Below are 15,744 nucleotides of genomic sequence, written 5' to 3'. Positions count from 1 at the left end.
CCCCCCCAGTCTTCAACCACATGAATTCAGAATGAAAGGTTTGCCATGGCTAAGGAATGTGACTGAAAATGATGTTAGCATCTGAGGAACTTTTTTAAAACTTTGTTTTTAGGGACTTTTTTTTTTTCCTTCTGGTAAGTAGTGATGTTATGAAACTACTTGTTTGACTGTAGTCGGTTGCATGGTTACTTTTTAAGCGTGGAATCAAATGGAGTGGCATTTAGTTCAGGCGGCTTGGTTCCTTGCCATGGCAAAGTATCAAGAAGATCCCCAAGTCAAGTCACATTTGTAAAGCTGCTTCCCAATTGGCTTTGTCACGCAGTGTTGAAGCAGTGGGAGAGAGATTCACCTGTTATAAAGGAACTGACTAACACGAGTATCCCGTCTATATCTGAATGCTGTCTCTAGGTGTAAGCCGTGGTTTCGCCTTCGTGGAGTTTTATCACTTGCAAGATGCTACCAGCTGGATGGAAGCCAATCAGGTTGCTTCACTCACCAAGTCTAGATATTGATGAAATGGAACAAGTCTGTACAATTTAAAAAAAAAAAAAAAAAAAAAAGGTTGAAGGAGTGGTTTGTTCCAAAGGAGTGACTTTATAAATTAAAAAAAGAAAAAAAATAGCTTTGTATATATTAAATAATTGACATTATTAGTCAGTACCATTGCAGAATTTGATCTGCCTTTTAACATGCTTACCTGGCAGGGCTTTGTTAATCACTGAAACCTGTCTGGTAATTGCCAAAACATCTTGATGTTTCCCTTTTTCTTGTTTATATTCCTATTCATTATGTCCTTTGAGAGTATGCTTAGAAGAGTAAACTCTCTGATAATTTAGTCTAATAATAGAAGTCTGTGACAGGCTTTTTTCTTGTTTATGTGTTTAAATCAAGTAATTCCTTGTTTCTGCCTAGAGACCACAAGCCTCCTAGAAGCATGACTTCTCAGGTGGGTCTTTAGGGACTTTGTAAAGAGCCACTGGAATTTATGAACCATAATTCTGATGAGCTTAGCCTGGGAGCCTGTCCTGTTTGTATCTTTAATCTAGTTGGAATGGCATTAGCACTGTAATTACTCTGAGAATGCCTTCTAAAGTCTGTTCAAAGCAAATCATTTGATGTAACATTAACTGAAGTATTTTCAGTTTGCCAAGATAATGTTCTGTTCTTGGCACTTAAGTAATATTTTTATATAAGAACTCTAATGCACAGTATTGGATGCTTTAAGCCAGGTGCATTCTGGAAAGTTATATAACTCATTATGCTGCTTTTCTACAGCATTTTATTATTTGATTGACCCAAAAATAAGAGTTATATTGATTTGTAACACACTGTCATTTATACCGACTCACTAATGAAGAGGCTTTCTGTCAGATTTTTTGGCCCGTCAGTTTCTAAACCCACAACCTGATCTTATAAAAGTACAACTACTTATAAAAGTAGAGCTTCATTCATTTCATACCATGGATACCATCCTAGTAAGTAGACATACTTCATGTTCATATATAAGCCTGAGTTAATGTCATGCTTTCTTAACATGGCAACCTCATTTGTTGCAGTGAATGTGCCAGAATGATTTGCTTGTGAGTTTAAAACTCCTAAAATATTTAAACTTACAAAACTTTAAAGATCTTCACAATTTTAATACATACAAAGCTATATGAATATGTAATGCTTCATTACAGTTCAAATTCACTCCAGAAATAAAAGGACAATAGGATTAGGGAATCAGTGGTAGTTTGGCGTCTCCCCTAGCACACATCTCTTCTAGTGGGATGATTTGTTGATATATCTCCCAGCTACTTTATTTTTGCTTCTGCACACCACAGTGAGTGGATGGCCCTTCAGTTTTTTCCCTCTTGGCCAGATGTGTAGTCTTACCTTTAAATACTACAGAGATAAAATTCACAACATAATCGTAAATAGAGGACTTGCAACAACCAAGTGCTCAATAGCATGTCTGTTTAAAGGGGGTAGACTCCTTTTTAAAATCTAGATGTCTAACCTCCTGTATGAATTTGTTCTGATAGTGTCAACTATCCTGTCCTACCCACGTATCCCACCCAACCTCCCCCCCACAAAATATATATATGCTGTTAGATGAAGGGTTTTAGGGAGAGGTGCTAAGTATACTCTTAGCTAGATTCAGCTTGGAGTTTTGACCTTTTAAAGTTGAGTCCCTTTTAGTCACATGGTTGACTAGAATGGATGAGGTGGTGTATGCATTTATCAACTTTTCCTACCCACCCTGAAGAAACTTCATTGGCCTCCTGGTTACTCATCCTAAGAGTACCATTCATTTTAGGAAAAACACATTTGTCACCTAGGACACTACATGGCTGCAGTAGGCAGGAAGAAATCTCATTTAGCTGTGCTTGAGTTGGTGGCGTTCAAAATAGTCCTTCCTGAGAAACACTTGTAACCACATTCCCTTTTAAAATTAGCTCCCCTTCTGTTTTCCCCCAAAAGACACATCCTGCAGCAGGAGTTTGAGGGAAGGGGAGAAATGTAAAGGCTTTTACTTTACATGAGGATGGGGAATGGGGGAAAAGTGAAAAAAAGCCCATGGACACCATGCTAAGGGCTGAAATAGGAGACAATCAGAACTGAGAGAATTGTGTGTTCTGTTTTTCGAAATATACTGTCACTCTCAGGCAACCTGTCCATGCTGAATGTTAGGACTTCTGTCTCTGCTGGAGACACGGCCTGGTGCAAGTCAGTGTTTGGCAGCTTTCTCAGCACTCCCTGACTCCGTTTACCTTTACTCCGCATCCCATTCTCTTACTGCCTATCTGAAGGATTGGATGGGCAGAGTATAGGTGGCGGTGGTTGGTCTTCCCCGTATGTTGTCCATTTAATTCCAGAGCACTGATTTTTCCGAAGTGTGCTCTGCCCTGGGAAAATGGACACACATTCTTCACAATGGGAATAACTAATTACTTTTTTTTTCTTTTTTACAGAAAAAGTTGGTGATTCAAGGAAAGCACATTGCGATGCATTACAGCAATCCCAGACCTAAGTTTGAAGATTGGCTTTGCAACAAGGTATCTTCCCAGATTAAAAAAAACAATTTAGATATGTATTTTTCTGTTTGTTTCTTTGAATATCCTAACAAGAAAACTAGTTAAAGTACACAATAACCAGATTTTATCATAAGGTGATTGTTGTGGTTTGTGACTTTCCTTGGGTCATTCGGTGCTGGTATTAGAGAACAGAATCCCTACAACACTATAGGTTTTATTTTATTAACATTCTTAGCCCAGTGTTTCAGAAGATTTTAAACTTCGTTGACAAAAATCCATGTGTTCCTGCTCAAGTTATGCAAGATCACCAAAACACAGTTTTGATTTGAGTGTTGACATTGACATCTTGACTCACTGACATTTTGAGAGTGCACTATTGTTCATCATGTGTCTGTATCCACTGGGGAATTGGATCGTATTCAGTTCATATTGTGTTTGTAGATGTTGAATATATGTAAGAATATAGATAGATGTTTCTGAGTTGGATTTTTGGGTGACCTAAAAATTTTCCGAACTTGATAAAAAGGGAATATTACTTCAGAACACTAAGATTTTTTTTCTTGGAAGAATTTACGTGGTGCAACATTCTGAGTTTAGATTATAGTCCTTTATCTTGAATGTGTGGTATCCCTTTTTGCTTTATTGTTGTTGGTTTCTGAACTTTATCTACGGTCCTGTTGCTCAAGCCTAGTTACTACTAGAAAGTCTGGCCTACTGTGAGAAATAATTATAGATAAAACTTTCTTTTTCAGTGCTGCCTTAACAATTTCAGGAAAAGACTAAAATGCTTCCGGTGTGGAGCTGACAAGTTTGGTAAGCCTGGATTCGACTGTTTGGACGATGCATTATAACCTAATTGGGCCATTCTTTTAAAAAAGTATAATTGGTAGGACATTTAAACAAGTAACATGTATATTTTCCTTTAAACCTTTAAGGTTAAATAAATGTTAATGATGATTATGAAAATATAGATACTATTTTTACTGTCAAAATCAAATCTGTTAAAAAAAATCAAATCTGTTGTCTTTGCTTTTTACATTTTTCTGTACAACTGGCATAATTTTTACGTTACATGTTAATAATAATAAAAATAATGAGGGTTTTAGACTATAGCCACAAGTGCTTAAAAAGAAGAACCAATGCTAAATGCGCTTTGAAACTTGGGGTATTTTTATGTTTTGTTCTCTCAAAAAAATATTTTTTCCCTTCAAGTATTGCATTCCCCTTCTTCTCTTGTAGACTCTGAACAGGAAGTGCCCTCTGGAACCACAGAGTCAGTTCAGTCTGTGGATTACTACTGTGATAGTAAGTTGAAGAATAGTCTTTCATCCTTTGTGTTAGAAAACCAAACCAAACCCACTGCCATCAGTCCCAACTCATAGTGACCCATAGAGACAGCCTCATCTTTCTCCTACTGAGGCTGTGTTAGAAGTTGACCTCAATTATAAGGTTTTGTTCTCTCACCAACAGCTTCTATGAGTTGGAACTGATCTGACAGCACTTAACAGCAATAATCCATTTTTAAAGGTCCGCTTTAGGTTACCCCACTAAAATTTTCTTGATGTCCGGGTGAAAGTTACACTAGGAACTTCCCAAAATGGAATTCCGTTTGTTCTTGTACCTGTTTTGAAAAGCAATGGTGGTAGGAACACATAGTCATTTATCTTATTTATCCCCAGCGATCATCCTTCGGAACATAGCACCGCACACTGTGGTGGATTCCATCATGACGGCGTTATCTCCCTATGCATCCCTAGCTGTTAATAATATCCGCCTCATAAAAGACAAACAGACCCAGCAGAACAGAGGCTTCGCATTTGTGCAGTTGTCCTCTGCAATGGTGAGATGTTGTTTGAATCTTTTCCTTTAAAAGAGAGATGGAGCTCTAAGAGGTTAATTGTTGATGGTTAATCCAATTGTGATGTTCTGTCATGAGACTCCTATACTCCCTATTCCCTCAGGTTCAAAGCTCCGTAATAAGTTAACAGCAAAAGTATGGGACTTGTTACTTCAATAATCAATAAAAATAATAAATATACCTGTAGAGAATACTGGCAGAACTGGTATTTGATCCAGTTTTAGTCTTTTTTGCTTTTATTTTTCTTTATTTTAGATTTAGTCCTTTAATAACTCTAGAGAGCTTCATGTCCTAAAGGAAAAAAGAAAGATTTCCTTTCATATCCACAAACAATAAAGACTCATTTTTCATTTTCCCCCCTTTAACGGAAAACTGCTGCTTTCAGTGAGGTCTAGGGGTTAGTAGGGATTTTTAATTACATACAGCAAACTTGTTTTTCTTCACATTCTCCTTCAGGATGCTTCTCAACTGCTTCAGATACTACAGAGTCTCCATCCTCCTTTGAAAATTGATGGCAAAACTATTGGGGTTGATTTTGCAAAAAGTGCCAGAAAGTGAGTGTCTTTATTATACCTACCTAAACTACTGCATCTGCATATTCGTCCAGCAATGCATTGGTAACTACCTGAGTCTGTGCTCTCTACACTGTCCAGTTGCCAAGGAAACTGTCTTCTATAGCTAGCTGACCAGAAAACTCTAGACTAGGACATAGGCAAGTCTGGCAGAAATACTGAAATTATCTGTCATGGCATGCTGCTGTAGTATAGTCAAACCCAGCCATAAATAATTCTTTCCAGATTGGCATGCTGATAGATAGCTTCGTGTATGTAGTGCTTCAATCAAGAAGTGTAGAATTTCCTTTTTTAGTATTGCTCACCTAACCTAGTGCCTTAATAGATGTCAGGGTGTGAAGTAGGACAGTGAGTGATTTGTCTGTGGAGACCCCTCCTTTCTCTGAAACAATCGCGTTGCCTGAATCTGAGTGAGACTTACTGAGAAGCCAGAGTGAATTACTTTTTCCATGGCAGTGTGGGGTCACTGATCAGGAGTAGAAATAAATCATTAAATCTTCGTTGTTTCAGAGACTTGGTCCTCCCAGATGGTAACCGGGTCAGCGCTTTCTCTGTGGCTAGTACAGCCATTGCTGCTGCTCAATGGTCATCCACCCAGGTAAGATGGAGGATCTTTTTCCTCAAGCAGCAAGTGTGGTGGTATTGGCCCTAAGCTGTGTAACGACTTTTTTTTTTTTTTTTCTTTTTAAGGGAATACTTCTTTTTCCCTTGATGTTCACTGTTTGTTTCCTTTTCTGTTTGCATTTTGTAGTCTCAGAGTGGTGAAGGGGGCAATGTTGACTACAGTTACCTACAGCCAGGCCAAGATGGTTATGCCCAGTATGCTCAGGTAGGTAGACATGACCAGTATCCAACTTCTCATCTCCAGAGTATGGAGACTAGTGGCCTTAATGGTGGACTTTTCTTCAGTACTCTCAGGACTACCAGCAGTTTTATCAGCAGCAAGCTGGAGGATTGGAATCTGATGCATCATCTGCATCAGGTAGTAAACTTCATCCCCCTTTTATCTTTTTTTAAACAGCTACAATTGAGGAGATATGACTAGATATTTTAACTGCACCCAAAATTGCAAGTCCATTTATCTGCAAGCGTTTGGGAGGGAAGCCATATTCAGTGTTGTCACCATGTATCTAAGGTTATGGGGGAAGATCAAGAGTGGATGCACATCTCTTGAGATCATGTTGCAATCATTTTTCATCCTTGGAATTCTGTATTTCCCATTTCTGTGGTATTAGAAATTATGGGTGTACACGGGTTCAGATGAGCAAAGAAGGTATGGTCCTGGAGCCTGGTGCCCAGATACCAATCACAAGAGTTGACTGTAAGACGCCTTTGTTTTTAAAATGTTTGTTTCAAAATGATAGAGCCATGCAGTTAAATCTTTTCTCCAAAACGGATATGGATTCTTTCCTCACACATTCTAATAGGATTGTAAGAAAATGAAAATGTTGCAGGTTCAGGGATACTGAGTTAGGTTATAGAGAACTGACATATACAAAGACAGAGGCTAGATTGGGCATTACGGTGATAAAAATGTTTGGCATGGAGGTCAGTGCCCTGGCTCCCCTAACCCCTTTGTTTATCATCAGGCACAGCAGTGACAACCACCTCAGCAGCTGTTGTGTCCCAGAGTCCTCAGCTATATAACCAAACCTCCAATCCACCTGGCTCTCCGGTAATCCTGTGGTCCTAAGTACAGAACTGGTGACTTTTGGGAAAACTTTATTTCTTTACTGTACAAGTATTGTCCTTTCCTGCCCTGTAAGACAGAATTGAGTAATGCACACATTTCTACTTATTTATACACATAAATATATGCTTAAAATATAAATTTTAAGCATAAGATTCCAGTTTTTATGTTATTTATACTTCCTACTTTCTTTGACTTAAACTTTGAAGGTGAAAGCTGTCAGCATGAGTTTTGTTCAAGGATTGCTTTAGACTGGCTTCATTATGTATGCCAAGGGGGCCCCTCCTCCTGGGTGACTGCAGTGATTTAGTTCTCTTAGACAATGTGACAGTTGAAATTATACTAAAGCCACTCTTCTTTACCAGACTGAAGAAACACAGCCCAGCACTAGCACAAGTACACAGGCCCCAGCCGCTTCGCCCACTGGTGTAGTTCCTGGTACCAAATATGGTAAGTCATATCTCATGGGATTGTTGACATGTAGAAGGTCCTAGTTGTTGCTTTTATTTACTCGTCCTTTGTGTGTATCAGTGGGGCACTTGGAAATGTGAAAGAAAGAAAAATTTTAAGACCTGCTGCATCTCAGTGGCTTATAATTGAAAGTAAAATTAGTTTTTTACCTGGAATGACTGTATGTGTAATTTTTTTTTGCAGCAGTGCCTGACACATCCACTTACCAGTATGATGAATCTTCAGGATATTACTATGATCCAACTACAGGACTCTACTATGACCCCAATTCACAAGTAAATACACTGTTTTCCTCCTCAGCTTCACTGGAAATAATATTACTAAATCTAATTATGAGACATGGAATTAAATATTCCCCATAAAGGAGCTAGGAATGCTGAGTACTTTCCATTTGTTTGCTTTCTTTGTAATGCAGGTTAGTTTTCACTTTTTCAGAACCACCAAAATGTAATTTTTGTTTTAGGATTCAAGATTAAGTTTTTATGTTTTTTAAAAAGTGTTTTGGGTAAATATATATAACATTCATTCAGAAAATGCACAAGTGAAACATGCATTTCTTTGAAATGTGTATTCACACATATAACCACCACTCAGCTATTGTTGTTAAGTACTGTCATTGGTTCCAACTCATACCAACCTGTATAGAGTTTCTGAGGAGAGGCTGGTGGATTTGAACTGCTCTCCTTGCAGTTCAAACCAGTCTTGCGGACCAGTGCTTATCCTACAGCTAGCTATAGAGAAAGAAGATTCCCAGCATGTTTAATTCCCTCATGCCCTTTGCCAGTCGAGGCCCCTGTCCCCCCTCAGTAACAACTATTCTGACTTCTATTACCATAGTATTTTATCCAGTTAAAATTTATAGATGGTTGTTAATCTATACGTAAAAACCTAAATAGAGGTTTTGACTTCGTGATTTGTAGAGTATATTATTCAAGGATTTTTAGTACGTTCAGTGTTATTCCTATCACCACTATCTAATTCCAGAACATTTTTTATCACCTTGAAAAGAAATCCTCAGTTCTCACCTTCCTCCAACCCCTGGCAACCATGAATCTACTTCCTAGCTATGTATTTGCCTAGTCTTGGATGTTTCTTATATAGAGAATTATAAATATGTAACTGCTTGTGTTATGTTCCTATGTATGAGAGGGCTTCAGAAAGTTTGTGGAAAAATTCTGTTTTGTTAATTCCATTTTTCTGCAAACAGTTTGAAGCCCCCTCATATTATTGAGGGTAGAATTGAACAGATCTATAGGGTGCTGGTTAATTTTGGTAGAATAAAAGTAACTTTGATGTTCCATAAAGAACAATCTATGACCAGGAGCTATATAGAGAGAGTAGTAAAATAAGCACTTTTAACAGGAACTTGCAATTTATAGCTGCCAGGTCTCTCCTGATAGTATGTGGTTTCCAAAAGAACAGTGCCAAGCTCTGTGTGAAGCTGCATGACAAGCCTCTGCAGGGTTCTCCCACTATTCTTGTTAGCCCTAAAAGTTGTGGCTCCTGTCTTTGCTACCTTACACCACCTTCTCTGGAAAGACCACAACAGACAGACCCTCTCTCTGAGTTCCTATTCAGCAGGTAGAGTGAGTGACTGGGGTATAAAGAAGATGAGAAGATAGGTGTTGCCTATCCTCTGTTGCCATTCCTTCCACACACTTCAGACTGCGTTGTGTTACCATAACTATCTTCCAGCTTCTCAGGCTGGTGTTTATAGCCCTATATTTGGTTGTCTTGGTGAACTTGATGATGAACCATAACCTGGTTGTAATGGAGAATGTGTGATTAAAAACTGCTGAGCCACCTGTTCTGGCTACCTGGTTTGTGTAGTTTATCAATGGAAAGGAGGAAGGCACCTTGCTCTTTGAGTGCCTCTAGGTCCAGGGGCTAAATTTGTGGGAACTAGACTTGGTGTGGCACTGTAGGATAAGCACTGGACTTCTAACCAAAAAGGTTGGTGTTTCAGACCCACCAGCCACTCCTTGGAAACCCTGTCACACGATCTCTTGGCTGACTGCACTAAGGTTTCTAAGAGGTTCTTTATGATCTGAAATAATAACTGATCCACAACATTTGTATTTGTATGTTTAACATAATGTTTAAGTTCTTGATTTAAAATAGTACAAAGTACTCACTAGCTTTTGTATGTTTGTTTGTTTTCTAGTACTACTACAACACATTAACCCAGCAGTACCTTTACTGGGATGGAGAGAAAGAGACGTATTTGCCGGCTGCAGAATCTAGTGCCCACCAGCAGACAGGCCTGCCTCCTGCAAAAGAGGGAAAAGAAAAGAAGGAAAAACCTAAGAGTAAAACAGCCCAACAGGTAAGAACATGATCTTCCAGGGGACCTACATTGTTCTCTTTAGAGTCTTGGTCCTAATTTGGATCTTGGAGCATCTTATAATTTTTTAGTATTATCATATTCATGATATTCATGGCTTATCTGTCTAAACACTTTTGAGTGGTAATCATCTCGTAAGGTATTTCATCAAAGGGATTTTGCTACTGGGCATGTGGTTGAAATAAAATATGTAATGGCTTATTGTCAAGATACATGGGCTTTGTTTTCTAAGTTCCTTTACCTAAATAACTCCATGACACGTAATAATAACAAATTTTTTTTGTTTTGTTTTTGTGATGGTCATTGATGTTTGACATTAGATCGCCAAAGACATGGAACGCTGGGCTAAGAGTTTAAATAAGCAGAAAGAAAATTTTAAAAATAGCTTTCAGCCTGTCAATTCCTTGAGAGAAGAGGAAAGGAGAGAATCTGCTGCAGCAGATGCTGGCTTTGCTCTCTTTGAGAAGAAGGTAACACTAGCAGAAATGGCCATCTTTCACAATCAGGAGCTTAAGTACAACTTGAGACTCATGGCTTGTTCTGTTTCACAGGGAGCCTTGGCAGAAAGACAACAACTCATCCCCGAATTGGTGCGCAATGGAGATGAGGAGAATCCCCTCAAAGTAAGGCAGTACCCACCTGTGGTGTTTTAACGACGATCTCTGGTTTGTTTTTCACTTATGAATCTGAATTGGCATGTGATTTTTACCCAAAACCGGTTATTTCCACTGTTGGTGAAGATTTGGAGTATGTTTTGTATGTAGAATCCATGTTCAGGACTTTGTTTTCCATTCGCTGAGAGTAGGGGAGATGGAGTAATGACTGGGGCCTGTATCTGTAAATCAAGAGTTTTAATGGTCTGGATAGAGAGAATTAAGATAAGAAAAGCCTAATTTTAATTGGTAGACATTGGCTTGGGTGGACCATTATTTTCACTGGCTGTACTGGGTTTTCATTCGTGGCCAGTCATGCAGGAATCTATTTCTTGAGCTATAAGAGACTGTGAGTCCTGCCATTTCAGGGCCTGATGACTGCTTTGTACAATTTGATGAAATGCAGTTCCCTACTACACTAAAGTGTGGGATTAATGGGATTCTTGAACTTTGGTTGAGGCAGTACCTTATCCAGGAGTATAAGCATTTCTGTCTTCCTATTGTACATCTCCAGTGACCCACCCTCCTTTTGTCTCCAGAGGGGTCTGGTTGCTGCATACAGTGGTGACAGTGACAATGAGGAAGAGCTGGTGGAGAGACTTGAGAGTGAGGAAGAGAAGCTGGCTGACTGGAAGAAGATGGCCTGCCTGCTCTGCCGTCGCCAGTTCCCAAATAGAGATGCCCTAGTTAGGCATCAACAACTGTCTGATCTACACAAGGTAACCGTACTTCTCTGAGCTAATCTAAGGTTGGGAGGGGAGGCAGCAGTGTTCACTAAATGCATACTGTTGAATGTTTGCTTTTTAAAATAGAAAGGAACACTGCAGTTTCATGCACTCTGGGCTCTGCTTTCCATGTCATAGTATACGGGTTTGGGTTTTGGCTTTTAAGATACCACTGAGGTTATGACATTTCATGTTAGGATGACCTGAGTTCTTACTGTGTCTATAAAATCTTTTACACAGCAAAACATGGACATCTACCGACGATCCAGGCTCAGCGAGCAGGAGCTGGAAGCCTTGGAACTGAGGGAGAGAGAGGTGAATTAGAACATTGTGCCAATAGGAAGAATATCTTGGGATATCTATCTGCTTTTAGTTTTTATTTTCAGCATTTAGTTCTAGGTCCCAGATGGTGAAAGGATTTGTTACATACTTAAAGTCCCAGCCAGTGTGAGTCATTGTAGACTGGACCCCGGCTATATGTGCTCTGTACTGTCCCTTCCTGTCCCTCATGAGGGTGTTCAACACTGAAGCACATTCTCAAGACTGCTCACAGGTCATGAGCGAAGACTCCTAGCTGCCCTGGCCAGGGGAGCCTTCACTGTTAATGGAGGCTTTAATTAGGCCCAAGGAATGAAGTAATCACAGGAAATGTGGGAGAAGGGATATGTAGAGTTGGGGTCTGTAGGGAAAGGCAGGAAAAGCCTGTGAGACTGGTATGAGCTGGCAGTCAGTGCTATGGGCTGATAAGGCACATTGAGAGCTGGGTGAAATGAATATACAAAGCCTGTGAATGCTGGGCTTACAATTTACAGTGGGCAGATACTAGAAATTTCCTGCCTTGAAAGAACTCCGAGATGATAGTTGTTGTTATATGCCGTGGAGTCGGTTCTGACTCATAGCAACCCTTATACAGGATTTCTGAGGCTGTAAATCTTTATGGGTGCAGAAAGCCTCATCTTTCTCCTGCAGAACAGCTGGTAGTTTCGAACTGCTGACCTCTTTTAATGTTCGCAGCCCAATTTGTAACCGCTACCAGAACTCCTTGAGAATGATAGTAGTTGGGGCTACCTTCTCCCCAAGACCTATTGAGCAAGTATGCCTCTCTGGAAACCTCCTTGGAAACCTGTCTGTCCCTGGAAGTGGACCTGTCCAAATGCTAAGGAAGGGGCAACTCGGCCTTCTCTCCCTCTAGGATCTCGGCAGGTTGCACCTATAGCCCAGTTGGCTGGGTGAAGAATTTGACAAGTGGTGGCTTGTTAAATAAAAGTGCTATTTAGAGACAGTTCTGGCCCTGGTTCCACATATAATCCACCTTTTACAAACCTGGTATTTTAGATATGACTAAGTACAGTGAAGGTAACAAAGCAATTTGTTATTTCAGACCAGTCTAAAAAGCCGAATTCAGATTTCAAAAAATGTTTAAAGGCCATAGTCTTAAAGTATTGATGCTTGAGACTGTTAAAGATTGAATTGAGTGTTTCCAGCAGTGTTTGTTCTTCCATGTAGATGAAATACCGAGATCGAGCTGCAGAAAGACGGGAGAAGTATGGCATTCCAGAACCTCCAGAGCCCAAGCGCAAGAAGCAGTTTGATGCTGGCACTGTGTATGTATTGTGCACATTTTCCAGTTTATTTACTGAGGCTCTGGCTATTTAATTAACTGTGTGTTTGTCGCTGGCAGGAATTATGAACAGCCCACCAAAGATGGCATTGACCACAGTAACATTGGCAACAAGATGCTACAGGCCATGGGCTGGCGGGAAGGCTCAGGTCTGGGAAGGAAGTGTCAAGGTATCACAGCCCCCATTGAGGTAAGCAATAGGGTTGGCTTTCAGTGGGTGCTGGGCTTACAAGCTTATTTGGAAGGTAGGTAAGATCGAAAGATCAGAGTGCCCAGAGGTCCCTGCCAGATCATCTCATCACCACCAAATGAGACATTCTTACTTTCTGCAGCCCTTCTTCACTCCATCTTCATTTTTCATTTAGGATATGAGTTGACAGGTTTTGGTGTAGTACTTCAAATAGATTTTTTTGGTCTTTTTTGGGCAAGGGAAGGGTAGGTAAATTAGCTTTCTCCTTAGGACTATGTGTTTCTATATCCTTCATTAAAGTCCTGTCACAGGACTTTACAGCTGAGAGTACTTCTTTTGCTTTTTATTTTTCCTTTCCTTTTGATTTAATAAAAAGTATGATGATTTGGTAAAGTAGAGGGTCAGAGAAAAAGAGGAAGACCCCCCCCCCCCAGCGAAATGGATTGGGCAAAGTGGCAGCATCAATGGGCTCAAGCGTGGCTACAATTGTGAGGTTGGCCCAGGATCTGGCAGTGTTTCGTTCTGTAGTGCATAGTGTCACTATGAGTCGGTACTGGCTCAGTGGCACCTAACAACAACTGTGATTTGGCTTCTTTCCAAGTGATTTTGGCTACGTATGGAACAAACTAAAATTTAGTAGTATATTCTTCCTTGATAAGATATCCCTTAGTTGGTTAGAACCCAGATAAAGACATAATCTCAAAATCAGAGAACCCTACTGACTGGCCTGCTAATAAGAGCTGCACTAGTGATGGCTCCCATTCTACGCTGGCAGATCATGCTTACCTTGTGCAAGTTCTATAGCTAGCAAAGTGACCTGGCAAATGCTGTCATTTGTGCCTAACATTTCCAGGCCTTCCTCATCTTCATTGGGGTGCTTTGTGGGGAGGGGGTCCTTACCATCCATGGATGATTGCTGACCAGGCATTTAAGGGAAGCATTTGTGATTCCATCTTCCTGTCATTCTTTGCATGTTTTGTTCCTTCATTCCTTAGCTCTGCTGTAGGTCCTCCAATGTAGAAATCCTTGTTTTCATATAAAACGCCTCCTTTATGCTGGGGATGGTTGTGATCCATAAGAAGTGAGCTTGATTAGAAGAAGGCTTGGGAGAAATACCCACCATACCTGCCAGCTGCTGACAGCATTTCTATCCCATCAGGCTCAAGTTCGACTAAAAGGAGCTGGCTTAGGAGCCAAAGGCAGCGCATATGGATTGTCAGGTGCTGATTCCTACAAGGATGCAGTCCGGAAAGCCATGTTTGCCCGGTTCACGGAGATGGAGTGAAACTGAAGGAGTGAGCAGCCTGACAAGGAGCTCCAAGAAGTACAAAAAGTGGTCCCTATCCTGAATTCATTCTTACCACCTGTCCTTTCAGGACACACCTGTGCTATTAATAATTTTTAGGGTGAACCACTTCATTCCATGGGGTTCTCCTGCCTACCTTAAAGGAGGCCTCTAATGTGGATTGTTGAGTGAGTGGCCTTCCATCCAGAAGGTGTGTGAATAGGCCAGCGGTTTCAGTGGAACTTTTATATTTCAGTGTACATAGTGTAATGTAGTGTGTTTTACATGTGCAGCCTATGTTGTGCTCCATCAGCCCTTGCATTCCTCGGAGCTGTTGAGATGCCCTAGGTGGTATATGACCCCAAAGCCACCTCTGTCATTTTCGTTGTGCTGTCTTTTCTTGGCAAAAGCCTTGTGTATATTTGTATATTACACATTTGTACAGAATTTTGGAAGATTTTCAGTCTAGTTGCCAAATCTGGCTCCTTTACAGAAGAAATACCTTGAAAAATGATACTGTTGTCACTTTTTTCTTGGGTGAGTGAGTGGTCAAAGCATGTCATTGTCAGTCAGTCCTGGTGATGAAATCTGTTTGTTACAGGTTATGTATGTATAAGATTTTTTTTTTTAATGTTATTTTCCTTTGCTACCATTACTCATTTTCAGATTTTTAAAAGCCTACAGTACTCAGTATTCCCAGGTAGTCTACTCTCTAAGTACTAAGGAGGCCTGACCCTGCTTAGCTTCCAAGATCAGACAAGATTGGATATGTTCAGGGTAGTATGGCTGTTGTTGTTGGTATGTGCCATCGAGTCGGTTCCGACCCATAGTGACCCTGTATAGGGTTTCCGAGGGTGTAAATCTTTACGGGAGTAGAAAGCCTCATCTTTCTCCCGTGGAGCGGCTGGTAGTTTCGAACCGCTGACCTTAAGGTTCACAGCCCGATTCATAACCACTACGCTACATGTTCAAATTTTGTCAAGTTCAAGAGTTTGTTAAAATATTGTAAAACTTAATGGAAACTATTAACTATAATTGAATTAGCTTTTCCTTCCAGTTTCCAAGAACCAAAGTCAGTTTGATCAGTGTGTCAAGTTTTCAGTTAGTATTCCAAGCATACAGGGATGGGGGTGTTACTGCTGTACAAAGCAGCCCTCCCATCCCTGCTTCTGGCCACAGAACAGATGACACCTGGTCCACCTTCTGCTAGGGTAGAGGAATTGAGAAGGCCATCTATCCCCCTGAAGCATTCCCATTGCCTCTGTCTTCTCTCAAATGCTAAGGAGGTGCCCTGGGACATTTCAGAGCTTTCTCT

At 40.3% G+C, this 15,744-nt stretch overlaps 1 protein-coding gene across 1 annotated transcript in view; it reads left to right on the top strand.

Annotated features, from left to right (window-relative positions):
* Nucleotides 1-14,497, top strand: part of RBM5 (RNA binding motif protein 5) — a 21,931-nt gene extending 7,434 nt beyond the window's left edge. Inside the window, exons 5-24 of the mRNA XM_006873583.1 lie at nucleotides 409-482; nucleotides 2,958-3,041; nucleotides 3,773-3,833; nucleotides 4,260-4,325; nucleotides 4,700-4,860; nucleotides 5,335-5,432; nucleotides 5,961-6,048; nucleotides 6,202-6,279; nucleotides 6,360-6,432; nucleotides 7,040-7,125; nucleotides 7,506-7,590; nucleotides 7,795-7,886; nucleotides 9,776-9,937; nucleotides 10,276-10,425; nucleotides 10,507-10,578; nucleotides 11,148-11,327; nucleotides 11,574-11,648; nucleotides 12,840-12,937; nucleotides 13,015-13,144; nucleotides 14,304-14,497. Of these exons, the coding sequence (XP_006873645.1) occupies nucleotides 409-482; nucleotides 2,958-3,041; nucleotides 3,773-3,833; nucleotides 4,260-4,325; nucleotides 4,700-4,860; nucleotides 5,335-5,432; nucleotides 5,961-6,048; nucleotides 6,202-6,279; nucleotides 6,360-6,432; nucleotides 7,040-7,125; nucleotides 7,506-7,590; nucleotides 7,795-7,886; nucleotides 9,776-9,937; nucleotides 10,276-10,425; nucleotides 10,507-10,578; nucleotides 11,148-11,327; nucleotides 11,574-11,648; nucleotides 12,840-12,937; nucleotides 13,015-13,144; nucleotides 14,304-14,429 (2,039 nt within the window). The 3' untranslated portion in view covers nucleotides 14,430-14,497. The remainder of the gene's footprint in view (nucleotides 1-408; nucleotides 483-2,957; nucleotides 3,042-3,772; nucleotides 3,834-4,259; nucleotides 4,326-4,699; nucleotides 4,861-5,334; nucleotides 5,433-5,960; nucleotides 6,049-6,201; nucleotides 6,280-6,359; nucleotides 6,433-7,039; nucleotides 7,126-7,505; nucleotides 7,591-7,794; nucleotides 7,887-9,775; nucleotides 9,938-10,275; nucleotides 10,426-10,506; nucleotides 10,579-11,147; nucleotides 11,328-11,573; nucleotides 11,649-12,839; nucleotides 12,938-13,014; nucleotides 13,145-14,303) is intronic.
* Nucleotides 14,498-15,744: the final 1,247 nt, after the last annotated feature.

Source organism: Chrysochloris asiatica, unplaced genomic scaffold, assembly GCF_000296735.1.
Source record: "Chrysochloris asiatica unplaced genomic scaffold, ChrAsi1.0 scaffold00246, whole genome shotgun sequence".
Lineage (NCBI taxonomy): Eukaryota > Metazoa > Chordata > Mammalia > Afrosoricida > Chrysochloridae > Chrysochloris > Chrysochloris asiatica.
This window is presented reverse-complemented; position numbering and strand designations above follow the sequence as displayed.